Source organism: Apodemus sylvaticus, chromosome 13 (assembly GCF_947179515.1).
Source record: "Apodemus sylvaticus chromosome 13, mApoSyl1.1, whole genome shotgun sequence".
Classification (NCBI taxonomy): Eukaryota; Metazoa; Chordata; class Mammalia; order Rodentia; family Muridae; genus Apodemus; species Apodemus sylvaticus.
Window position 1 is genome coordinate 85,358,742 of NC_067484.1, and position 12,406 is coordinate 85,371,147.

The 12,406-nt window shown below is 39.9% G+C and overlaps 1 protein-coding gene across 2 annotated transcripts in view; it reads right to left on the bottom strand.

Moving 5' to 3' along the window:
- Window positions 1-11,960, bottom strand: part of Dsg1 (desmoglein 1) — a 29,405-nt gene extending 17,445 nt beyond the window's left edge. For both annotated transcript variants that reach the window (XM_052155482.1, XM_052155483.1), the window contains exons 1-4: window positions 11,778-11,960; window positions 2,968-3,003; window positions 2,313-2,444; window positions 1,018-1,173 (exon numbers count right to left, since the gene is read on the bottom strand). In XM_052155482.1, the coding sequence (XP_052011442.1) occupies window positions 1,018-1,173; window positions 2,313-2,444; window positions 2,968-3,003; window positions 11,778-11,822 (369 nt within the window). In that variant the 5' untranslated portion in view covers window positions 11,823-11,960. The remainder of the gene's footprint in view (window positions 1-1,017; window positions 1,174-2,312; window positions 2,445-2,967; window positions 3,004-11,777) is intronic.
- Window positions 11,961-12,406: the final 446 nt, after the last annotated feature.

The window sequence follows — 12,406 nt, forward strand, 5'->3', positions numbered from 1 at the left end:
TGGGAATCAAACCCATGTCTTTTCATGCAGTCGGCAAATGCTTAATCACTGAGTTTCATCCTTTGACCTTTGATGGGATTTTAATAGAAGAGATTACAAGATCAGTGGAAAGTTTGTTTTTATTTTATTTTATGAATATTTTTATTATATTTTTAATTAAAAATGTCAACCATGTGATCAATAGAAATGGAGACAGTCAATAGATTAGGAGAACAGAAGGAAAAAGGCAGGTCGGAGGACAAGGCTCATCCGGGGATAAGTAACAGCGGGGTGGTTGACATGTCACAGGAGAGCTCCAGGAAAGTGGAAAGCTGACTCTGCTTTTAAACTTAGTGATGAATGTTTCTGAGCCAGAAGAGAGAGAGAGCTATGTGTATGCACGGGAGCCATCAGGAGAGATGGCGTGGTTTGCGGTCAGTTGCTTAAAGAGAGCTGAAGTGGCATGTCAGAGGAGAGGCTACTGAATTTGTGTGACAGTTTCTAGAAGGAATAAGATAGACAATGCCAGGAAGGATGACCAAGTGTCTGAAGTTCATTTAGAGCTCAGATGAGCTTGATTATAATGAATTTTGTTCACATGGAACTATTGGCCTCCAGGAGCTCCAGGTTCATCCCTGGGCAGAGGATTTAAAAGGAGAAAGATAGGGGGACACAGAGGGAGGGGCAACTGGGAGGGAAAGCTCTGATCTGGATGCAAAGTAAATAAGTTAACTAATGGAAAAAAGGAAGTATCAATTTCCACTGAGTTTTCTCTTTTGAAGATTGAGTAAAGGCTAAAGATTTGTCATTCCAAACAAATATTTGAATTCAGTACGGAGCTGGTTTAAACTAGCATATTTACTAACACATAAGGGAAACATTTCTCTATTAATATTTCCTCATCTATTGGGATAATGAATTAAGAAAGATCCCAGAAGGCCCAATATTGAGACTCTTGAAATCAAGTCTTGGATGATCTAAGATTTTTCCAAGAATAATTTCTATCTGCATATAGATATTGACACAAAGTCCACTTACAATGAAATAGGGAGTGACTTCACGATCAACAATGGATGTTATATTGATTTCACCGGTTTTTTGATTAATAATAAAGATTCCATAAGGTGGCTGGTCAATTCCCACTCCAGAGATGCGGTATGTCACTGGTTGGTTTGCAGCACAATCTGAATGAATCTGTATAAAGACACAGGTGAAGATGTTACAGGGCCATTTGAACAGATTCTACATGTGACAGATGATGCCTATCTTCCTCAAGAACTGTTGAATGTGCTGTCTATGACATCACCTAGGGGTTTTTAAAAACAGGGAAATGTGTTTGAAACAGTAGATACATGGTCAGTGTTGAGTTTTTAATGATAAATAACAGCATAATAAAATAACTCCATTTCTATGTCTACCAAACACTAAAGAAACAAATGTCACCCTAAGAAGTCTTTATATTCATTGTTCATAGATGTCATGATCATTAAACATTTATAGTCTTATTTTCATATTAGTTTTGGACTCTATGCTAGCTCCTTGTCTAGAGCTAGCGTTCTTAAAGAGTTTCATAATGCAGTTATCACATAATGTTGGTCATTAAATTAAAAATAACTTTCAAAATACAAAGTTTCAGAAAAATATTGAAGTGGATTTTATAGTAACAGGCTATTTGAAACTTCTAATTTTCAAAGTGGGAAGGAGAAGGAAAGTACCCACCCCAATAAAGGGGTCTGGCTTTTTCTACAAAATAAATAGTTTAATGAATGTAAGCAATTCTTACAAGGAAGTTGCCATGTGTATCTGCACAAATGGTTGTTTTCACATCTGTGTGAGGATCTATATGTCTGTGGGTATGAATCTGTGTGTATATAGAGTAGGTTCCTGAGTTTGTGCTTTTGTGTATGAAAAAAGAAGATAGGGAAAGTGAGAGGAACTTGAGGTTATGAATGAGGCAAGCTCTGGATATTTATAAATATGGACAAATGGGAGTTAATTTCTGATAGGTTATGCAGCAGAAAGAGCATATACTCTGACATGTTGAATCCTCAACTCATTTGTAAATCATGGTCTTTTTGGAGTCTAGTCTAACAAATGTTCATGTGTATTACTTTTGCCAATGAGATGAAACAATGGTAGCACTCTACCCAAGTACCCAACTTTCTTGTTTTATCCCTTTGGGAATTTTGGTTTTCATGATTTTTATGGGGAGGTGCAGTTAGGCCATAACTTTTCAGTAGTATGTGTTCACAAAGCACACAAAAACCAGACTCTTCCAGAACTGAGCTCTATCCGTTGTGCTATTCAGACTGATGCTCTGGGTTCACACTTACTTTGGCAATTGGGTTTCTTTTTGAGTTGTCTTCACCTTCCCGACAGGCTGCAGCGAACTTGATCCATTCTCGTTTCTGCCTTCTGATGGAATGCCATTTGATGGTACCGTTTTGGGCATTATGATCTCTTACCTTAAATAGGTAAAATACTGTGTCTGTTAACTATCACTTATTACTGGTATTCCATTGGAGATTTTGGAGGAAGAGTAATTATGTCAGGAAGAGAAGATGGTTAAGTAGAAAATTAAGAATTCTGATAATTTTAGTATTTGCAACTGTCACATTGCAGTGATTTTGTATTTAGAAGAATTGAGGGTTTTCTTGAGGACATGTTCTCATGGCCAAGTCAACTCTCCTTTGGTCTGGTCCCTCTCCCTCTCCCTCCTCCCTGCTCTCTCTCTCTCTCTCTCTCTCTCTCTCTCTCTGCCTCTCTCCTTCTCTCCTTCTCTCCCTCTCTCCCTTCCCCCATTTTCTCTTTCTCAGTTTTATTTTCTTTTGTTTGCTTATTATGTGATTTGAGACAGACTGGCTCAGACTGGCTCCTGATCCACAGTCCTCACGCTTCAGCCTTGGGAGTGTTGGGATTACAAGCATGTGCTGCTGTGCCTGGCCCTTTTGTTTATTAGTCTAGGAAAAAATAGGTTTCAAATTTTACCTGGATTTGAAATTCACTGTTAACTTCAAGCACCACCTGTAAAAAACAGTCACAGTAGTTAACTTTAAGTATTTTAAAGTCTATATTACTCAATAATGAAAACACATAAAATAAAAATAAAACCAAACAATGCATGTGTGGGATAAATTAATGGCACTAAATGTTCCTTAGCTATTTCTCTCTACATTAAAACATGTGTTATTGAGCAGAGTTCGCTTAACCTAAGTTCCAGATTTGTGTGTGGCACATAACTTGTGATGAGATATCAGGTTATATTAAGTTATTTTTAATCTAAAAATTGCAGTTTTTTAAAAAAAAAAAGACTGAGATCTACATGTCAAAGTAATGTGTCTGTATATTGGTTTAAGACATGGTAAAATGTATATTTAAAAATTAAACATTTTTTGCATTCATTATTTTATATTGCACTGAGTCAGTTAAGGCTAGTGTGCACCCTTAATCAGATATTAGCCCTGACACCAAAAGCTATAGTGTACAATTAAAATATGAATATTAATTATTTTTAAACACAGTGATTAGCTTTTTACATTAAGTTTTAGTTTAATCCTTAAGGAAATGTGAATTTCAGTTTCCAAGAAAATGTTTTGAAAAACTGTCAAAATGGAAAAGTTAAACAACCAAACATGTATTTATAGTCTACATGAGTAGCATGAAGAGAATTGTTACCCATAATATTATATCAGTCATTGTAATTACCATTAACTGGATGATAATTAAGTATAAGACAAGGTGGTCAGTGAAATCTGCACATTTATTGTCATTACAAGCATAGGTGGCCATTATACTATTATCTCTTCTATACAGGTGAAGAAACTGAGGCAGGGATACCAACTTATTGCAAAATGCAATCTCATACAGTATAGTCTAAATATGTGTTTATTTTATAGTCAAGTATAAGACAGAAAACATTACCAAGAATTGATTTTACATCTTTGAGAACTAAAAGTGATTTAATCTCATATTCTCTCTCTCTCTCTCTCTCTCTCTCTCTCTCTCTCTCTTTCTCTCTCTCTCTCTCTCTCTCTCTCTCTCTCTCTCTCTCCCCAGTGTGTGTGTGTGTGTGCTTCATGTATGATGTCTGAATATATGTGTGTTCAGGTGAATGTCTGTGCACATGTGCACAGAATAGAGATTGACAATGGGTGTCTTGCTCTAATCCTCTCAGCCGTATTCTCTTGAGACAGGGTCTCTCAATGAACCTGGAGTTAGGCTGGTGGCCAGCGTGCTCCAGCAATCCTCCTGTCCTTGTCTCCATGGCAATGGGGTCACAGCACTTGTAGCCACGCTCAGCTTTTTATGTGGATGCTGGGATTCAATCTCGGATCCTCATGAACGAGTACCAGTGCTATTCTTTCCCGCCTGGCTGTCTCTTCAGCCCCAGTGGGAATGCTTATGTAGATAAAACAGCAGCAACAGCAGTGATACAAGGTCACAATGGAAGACATGTGGCTTATTAGTTAGGGTCTACAACTGCAATGCTGTTTGTAGAGTCAAGCTTGACTGCAGAACTTATTTATTCCAGTGAGTTATTGTTGCCTGTGCTATTTTGGTCACTCTTGTTTGTGCTTCTGGGTGCATGTGATGGGGCTGCAGGGCTGCCTTATCTGTCTGTTTGGAAGGCATTTCTTCACAGCTACAGCCCTGTTTACTCATTGGCTATCTGTTAGTTCACTTCTCTTCCCGGGGTGAAGTGCCTGTGCTTGCAGCGTTGGGTATCTGGCCAGATGACTAAGAACTCTGCCCAGCTTTATGAAGCTAGGTCATCCTCGTTCCCATGAGAGGCAATTTCGGCAGAAGACCAAGGTTTCACCACAGTGTCAGACTCACAACTGGATAGGTAATTAAAAAACTGCCTAGTCTTGTTTTTAAAATGTGGTGTGAGCTGCTTCTTCTTCTTCTTCTTCTTCTTCTTCTTCTTCTTCTTCTCCTTCTTCATTTTCTTCTTCTTCATTTTATCAGAATGTAGAATAAGCTCATACACAAGTATTAGGCTTTTACAGACAAAGCAATGACATGGAAAGATCATTAAGTAGTCTAAAAGTTATACACACACACACACACACACACACACACACACAAACATATGAATTCTATATAAAATAGTCTAAAACACACACATTAATTTCTATATTATTTTCAGAGCTTTATCTCATTTGAAATGTGGGTAGTCAGACGTCACACAAATACCTTTCCAGTCCTAACATCATTCCTTGTGTGCTACGAGGATACTGAAGTATTATGGTCATGGGAAAGGCATGCTGAAATTATAGGTTTGAAAGATTACTTGGACAATAGTTGGTAGGAGCAATGGGAACACTTAGAAATTATAGGCTAAAGGTTGTTGGGTCTTCTGCACCAATCAAAGCAGAGGTGAGGAAGAGCTAAGTAAATGCAGAGGCAGTGGGTGCCACAGGGAAGGATCAAGGGAGAGTTTCTGGACTGACAGGATCCACAAGGTTGGAGAGCAGATGGGAATGGGAAGGGAGATAAAGAGCAGGTGGAATCTCTGGAGCTAGCAGTGCTAAAACGTGGTCTAGGACTGGAGGCAGGAGAATGCTGGAGGTGCTGGAGAGATGCCAGATAAAGGCATGTAGCCACTGAGCAAAACCTAGCTTGGGTTTGTAATGCTGAGCTGCATCCTCTCGGGTGGAGCTGTTAAAACCACGGGAGAATTGGATACTTGTAAAATGAAAAATTCGTCAAAGAAACAGCCTGTGGCCGAGGATGGCACAGGGAACTCTAACTGGGAGTAACTGGAAAGTTGGGGTGTGGAGAGCTGAGGGTGGAGTGGTGGTAGTGGTTGTGAAGGGGCAGAGACAAGGAAGAGAGATACATAGGGAGAAAGAGAGAGGGAGAAAGAGAAGAAGAAAGGGAACGAGGGAGCTGGAGGGAGGAAAGCAGGCGTGAAAGGGTACCGCACAGATCAGAGGAAATAAAAGGATCCACAGAGGTCAAAGGCAAGGCATTAGAAGACCAAATGTAAGGACAGATGATGTTAAAAAACTGAGCTGTGTGAAATTAGAGGAAATCCTGGAGTTCCAGGGTCCTTCCAGAGAACGTTTTCAGCTGGGCAGGACAAATATTGGCCTTACTAAAAGAGAACAAGGGGTGAAGAGAAATTGGAAGACATAAAATTTCTTTCCCAGGAATTTTGATAACAGAAAAAGAGAAAGACAGAGTTGTAGCATTAGGTGTGGGAATCAGGGAAAATTTTGTGGAGGAGGGAGATACTATGTTTGAAAGTTGAGAAGGGATTTTGATTAGAAAGAAGCTTATTTTTAAAAAGAGGCATAGCAGAAAAAGCAGGAGCGGATAGGCTGGAAAAAGCAAAAAGAGAGAGGGAGGATGGGGATTAGGATAAACTGATTGGGAAAGCAAGGTCAGAGAACACTTGTTCTAAATGACCCTAAATGATAATATTTTGACAACGATAGCTTGGGCTCAGAAATAATTCTGGAATGTCTGCAATGTAGACCTTAACTGCATTTCCCTCAGAACATGGGCTATCAAGTATTCAGCAACTCTACTCTCTTGCCCCCTGGAAACCTTATCTTTCTATGCCTCTGCCTCATCTCACTAACACTGAAAACTAAATTCTCTTGGAGTCCAAAAGCTGTATAACCTTAGTAAATAATTAATCTCAATAAGCTCTTTCCTACACACCTGCTTCCACGGCCAATCAAAGTTCATTTATTTAAAAGCCACAGGATGCAAATTCATGGCACTTGTAATGATTATCCATGTAAAGTGAATTTTAACAAGTTTTTTTTTATTCATTTGGATATAATAAAAATTGGCTTGAGGGTAATTTTTATGAGGAAAATGTCCTATATTAATAATAGTGAGGAAGTGGCAATTTGTTGAATAAAATGTTTTTGTTAATTATTAGGTTTTTCACAATGATAAGCTAGAAAGAATGGGTAAAATAGAATGTTTCTTTACAAAACAAACAAACCCCCTCAAAATAAACAGCAAAACAAAACACCTCTCTTTTATATTTCTTTTAGATTTGTCTGACAAAGGCTATGATGTTTGGGCTGGTCATACTTTGGTGTGTTAATTTCTTCTATTTATTCATGGTTTGTTCATTTGTCTAAGACAGCATGGCAACTTTAAAGCAGTGCTTCTCAACCTTCTCAGTCAAAGGTTATGACCCGTCTGGGGTCGAACAACCCTTTCACAGGGGTCACGTATCAGATACCCTGCATATAAGATTATGATTTGTGACAGTAGAAAATTATAGCTATGAAGTAACATGAAATCATGTATGGCTGTTGACCACTACACCATGAAGGGACTGTATGAAAGAGTTACAGCCTTTGGAAGCTTGAGACCTTTGAACATTCTGCTAAGCTTTGGTTGACATTTCAGGTGGTTCAACACTATATCACAAGATGCTGGGATAAGGCAACAGCATTATTTTTACGCTGACTTCCTAGAGAGCATATATTTTTGGAGCGTGTATTGGAAAAGAAACTTGAGCTATGCTGAATTTCCCTTTCGGTGTTACTGTCCTGAGCACGGAGACACCGAGGAGCAGTCTTGTATTGGCTGAGAGAGCTGTGTGTGGTACCAAGGTTAATCAGACGTGGGGCTTGCCTTCAAATAGCTTAGAGTTAAAGAGTTTCAAAAGCAGCAATCAGCTGTTAATTTGTAGGAATGTGATTCTAATTAGACAAGTACAAAAGACTGTACTCATGCTCACAGAGCAATTAAGAGCATGGATCACCAGCCATTGGCATGAGAAAAGTTGGACCTATCTAAGACCATTACAAGAGTTTGCACGCCAAGCATAACTTGTACAAGTGGCATGACCCAGCACTCCGGAGGGTGTTAAGTCAGCTGAAGGAGCAGAAGAAATTTACCCACAATGCCCAGCAGACAAAGCTTCCTGCCTGCGCACTAGGAAATGTCTGTTAGGATGCCAGGATTTTCAGCAACAGAGTCCTTGTTGAGTGCAGAATAGAGAGGTATCAGAAGGCAAGTGGTGTGCATAGGGACCAGGGGTCAGGTACGTCTTGATTCATCCCTACCACATGCATGCTTTAGCTTTTCTTGCCACTGAAATGCTTTCTTTCACACTGGGACAGCCCCAATTGCCCGGGATGGATTTGTCCTCCTCATTCATGTGAAGTGGAAGGAAGTCACTATTCCTAAATTGTCCGAAAATTAAAAAGCTTTTGCGAACACCACATTTGTGGAGATGATCCTGTGTAACTACAGTTTCTGTTTCACTAACCGTAGGGGACTAGAAACACAAATTTTTAGGGAAGTGCTTCCCTCTGCAACATAATATATGTGCAGACAAGCGTCAGGTTCCCTGCTAGATTGTCTTCTGTTTGCTCTATAGCAGCTCTTTAGTATTTTTCTTACTTTTGGTGTCAGTTAACATAAGTAAGGGAATGTTCAATATTTGGTTCAAATAACTTAATAAATTATGTCATAAATGAGTACCATTTTGACTCCTGCTTGTATTCTTAAAAAGTTCAATCATGTTCACATTGTGGGGTTAGTTTATTGGGCATTTATAAACTTTGTTTTTAATTGAATGAAATAGTAATCTCATAAAGATATCATGAAAAGGATAGAGTAGAGCCTACTGTAGTGGTTATGCATATAACTGAAGCACTGAGGAGGCTGAGACAGGAGGATGTGTTTAAGACCAGCATGGGCTACCTCGTGAGTGCAGCCTAGGCTGAGCTGCAGAGGAAGACCTGGAATCAAAAATCTGAAACCAAACAAAAACCAAAACTATGACTAGCATTATTTTTGTTAACGGATAAAAGGATTCCCCTCCCCCAATCCCTGTGTTCTTTTAGCTTATCCTGCAGAAGTTGCCTCTATAGAAAAAGATGTCTTCAGATTTGTACTCATGTTTAGTGGATTAATCAGACCTGGCAACTTTGCAGGTGAACTTTTAAGCAATCTCTAGAGTTCTCAGATCTTACTGTTTTCTCTCTCATAGAGGTTGAGGTGTTCCCTTCGTAATCATCACAACCATCAGCAAAGATGAAGTTGGTTTTGTTGTTGTTGTTGTTGTACAGGTAACACTGTTCTGTGGCATGAAAAATTACAATATTCCTTCCATTTATTGAAATAGATAGATAGATAGATAGATAGACTGGTAGATGATAGACAGATGAGAGATGACAGATGATAGAAGATGGATAGATTGATTGATAGATGAGAGATAGATGATAGATAAGAGGGAGGGATGAGGATGAAGAAGGGGAGGAAGGAGATGTGGAAGAGGAGGAAGACGACGAGGAGGAAGAGTCAGTTCATGTCTTCAGTTTCTAGTGCTGTAACAGATTTGAGCTACCGTCTATTCTGGTGAATGTCTGAATCAGTAGAAAGCTCATGCAGCAAACTTGGTCCCTTTAGGAGTAATTTCTCCGCTGTAGTCTCTCTGACCTAACTTACTTCTTTAGGGAAGGGTTAAAGCATGCACTTCCACATGTGCTGAGCAGGTCCTGAAATACACCACCAACACATAGCTGCCCAGTTCTCTAAACAGCTTTATATAAAAATATTATCAGCTTTCACATTTAAAATATATTGGCATTTTTAAAATATATTCCTAACATGGATTTTTATTGATTGACTTTTAACAGTGAAGAATATAGACTTCAAATTGTTTTTCCCTCTTTTTACCTTCATAGACACTCAGTGAGGCTAGGGACAAAAGACCAGGACTGCAAAATTAATCTGCTAAAATTAGCAGTGAAAATAGGATGGATTCTCAAGGCCTTCAAAAGTGAAATGTTTTACCAAAAAGTTGAATTAACCTGGAAATACATTGTTGTAAGTCGCTACAGTAAACATTTCTAAAGATGGGCTGTGGAGATGGCTCTGTGGTGAAGAGCATGTGCTGCTCTTGCAGAGGACTGAACTCAGTTCTCAGCACCCACACTCCTTGATTCATCAGCACCTGCAACTCCTGCTCCAGGGTGCCTGCACAGTTGTGGCATACACTCACACAGACTCACCTCCCCCCCCCCACACACACACGTTAAAACAAATAAAGACAAGGCATCTGAGAAACACATCTTAGACTTCACAGTAAATATGGCCACAGACTCTTCACCTTTTCTAAACCTCTCTCTCTCTCTCTCTCTCTCTCTCTCTCTCTCTCCCTCTCTCTTTCACTCTCTGTGTCTGTCTTCTCCAAGCCAAGAGAATAAACTGTACATTTCCAGACACCTCTTCCCCTAGGCAGATAGTTCCATGAGGACTTTGATAAGATCATATATTTTATTGACAAATCATTAACCAAGAAATGGTTAATGGTTAGCTGTTTGGAAGAGTTTTGTAAAATGCAGACAATTAGAAATAATTGTATAAACCAAGAAACAAAGAGCTATTCATAAATTCAGTGAAAGTCAGCACATAGGTACCGAAACAGTGTAAATGAGTAGAAATGCTACAAGAAGCCTTGAGGAGTCAAATTTATATGAAATTACAAGTTAAAGTATTTGATTATTTAGCACTACACAGGCATTCCTGTATAATAATTATCGATTTCTTTCCCCATAGCCCAGGTTGTGACATTAACTGGGCCTAATACATCAATTATAAAATCGTATGGGAACAGCAGTTGTCACCCGTGAAGGGTGGCTTTGAACTTAAGCTACTGAGAGTCACTTGTAACTCAATGTTACTACTCATGGCCCCCTGCCCTTGGAGCATTCACTCCTGAGAACCGAGCCCAGGGAGGCCCTGGTGCACGGCAGGCAAGCATCCCATCACTGAACAACACCCCCAGCCCCACAGCCCCTCGTCATGAATGAAATGACCTCAAACTAGCTAGCACATAGTGAATCAAAACTCCAACTTGTTGCGATACGAATCCAACATTCCAGTTCAAAAATCAAGCAAGTAAAAACAAAGAAGGGCCGCGTCCTGCCAAAAGCCATTTAGCTGATGGCCCTTGCCCTTTGAGATGACATTTATCCTACTTGGAGAGAGACTATGACTTTAATACTTTTTGTGGAATATGAATCCTGGCGTGACACATTTATGAAGTGTAAGAGAAAATGGGTGGCTGGTAAGGGGGCAACAATAAATCACTGCACTGCATGGTTTGCCTAATAGGTGTACAGCTTCTGTGCCACATTCGTACTGAGGACAAGGACAGCAGCAATTAACTTACCCCTTAATTAAGCTCATCTCATCACCTGCCATATTATTTATATGGAACCCCTGTATTTGCAGTTTTTGAAATTAGCAATGGAACTTTTCATTCAAGCTCTAAACAAGGGGTTTGGGGTTAGTAAGATGGATCCTGACAACATATGGGAGGGAAGAGATTGCTTGGACTGTGGGGTTCATCACAGACAGCTGCAATCCTCGTGTCTACAAATCCTTTCCTGACTTTACAACACACTGTCAGTCTGTCAATCAAAATACCCAGAGAAGGGGAAATGTTTCAATTGATCACCCAGACAACCTGGAATATCCAGTTGAAAAGCTCCTGCCAATGAGAATTTGAACAAGCAAACACAGCAACTTTGGATCTTTCCTAAATTCACTGTTTTTCCAGAGTGACCAACCATTGACTGGGATGTCAGACATGGTTTGGTGAGTGAACTCTGGGACATTAATATGATCTGGAGTCTTCAATTAAAGAGAGAAACACCACTTAAAACCTCAGTACATAAAAACCACCTTGTCATTAACGTAAACTTTTAATGGTTTAGCATAGAAGTACCTGGAAATAACATTCTCTGAAAAGTCCTCGCTTGGCTCTGCTAGGGGCGTAAAGGATGCTGCCAGCAGAATCCACTTACCAGGAAAGCGAGCAGGGCAGCTGTGCTGAAGGAGCGCCAGTCCATCGCTGCAGCCGGCTCCTGTTACATCCACAACCCGGGGAGTTTGTTTGCTCTCCTCTGTACTTTTTCTTTCTCCCACTCTGCTGGTGTCTGATTAAAATAATTTCCCAGTAGATGTTCTTACATGCAGGCTTTGAGGTGTTTCTGCCTTCCGCTGGGAGAAGGAGGGAAGGTACGTATAACCAGTCTGGATCCCCACCCTAAAAACTTGGGCTGGTCTCAGTGAAATGCTTGACAAGATCATCATTGCTCCCAGGTAAACGCTAAGGGACACACCCTTCTGCCAGCTGAAAAGCTGCTCTCTATGGGGGTGGGACTTGCCTCTCCTCTACTGAAAGCTTTTGGTGGCAGACAGTCAAAATGGCCAAAGCATGGGGGCTCCTGCTCGTGCTGAAAGGCTTCTCAGCTGTTCAGAAGTTCTCAGCTCCTCATTAGATTAGTAAGATGAGTATATTTGGAGTGTCTGTGTCATTCGTAGACTCGCATAGCTTATGTTCAGAGCCAAACCCTCAGGTCACAGTAGAAAATTATAAGCTTTTCATTTTCGTAGATGTTAGGAAAGATGCAGCTAGTTCCAAAGCTGTTAA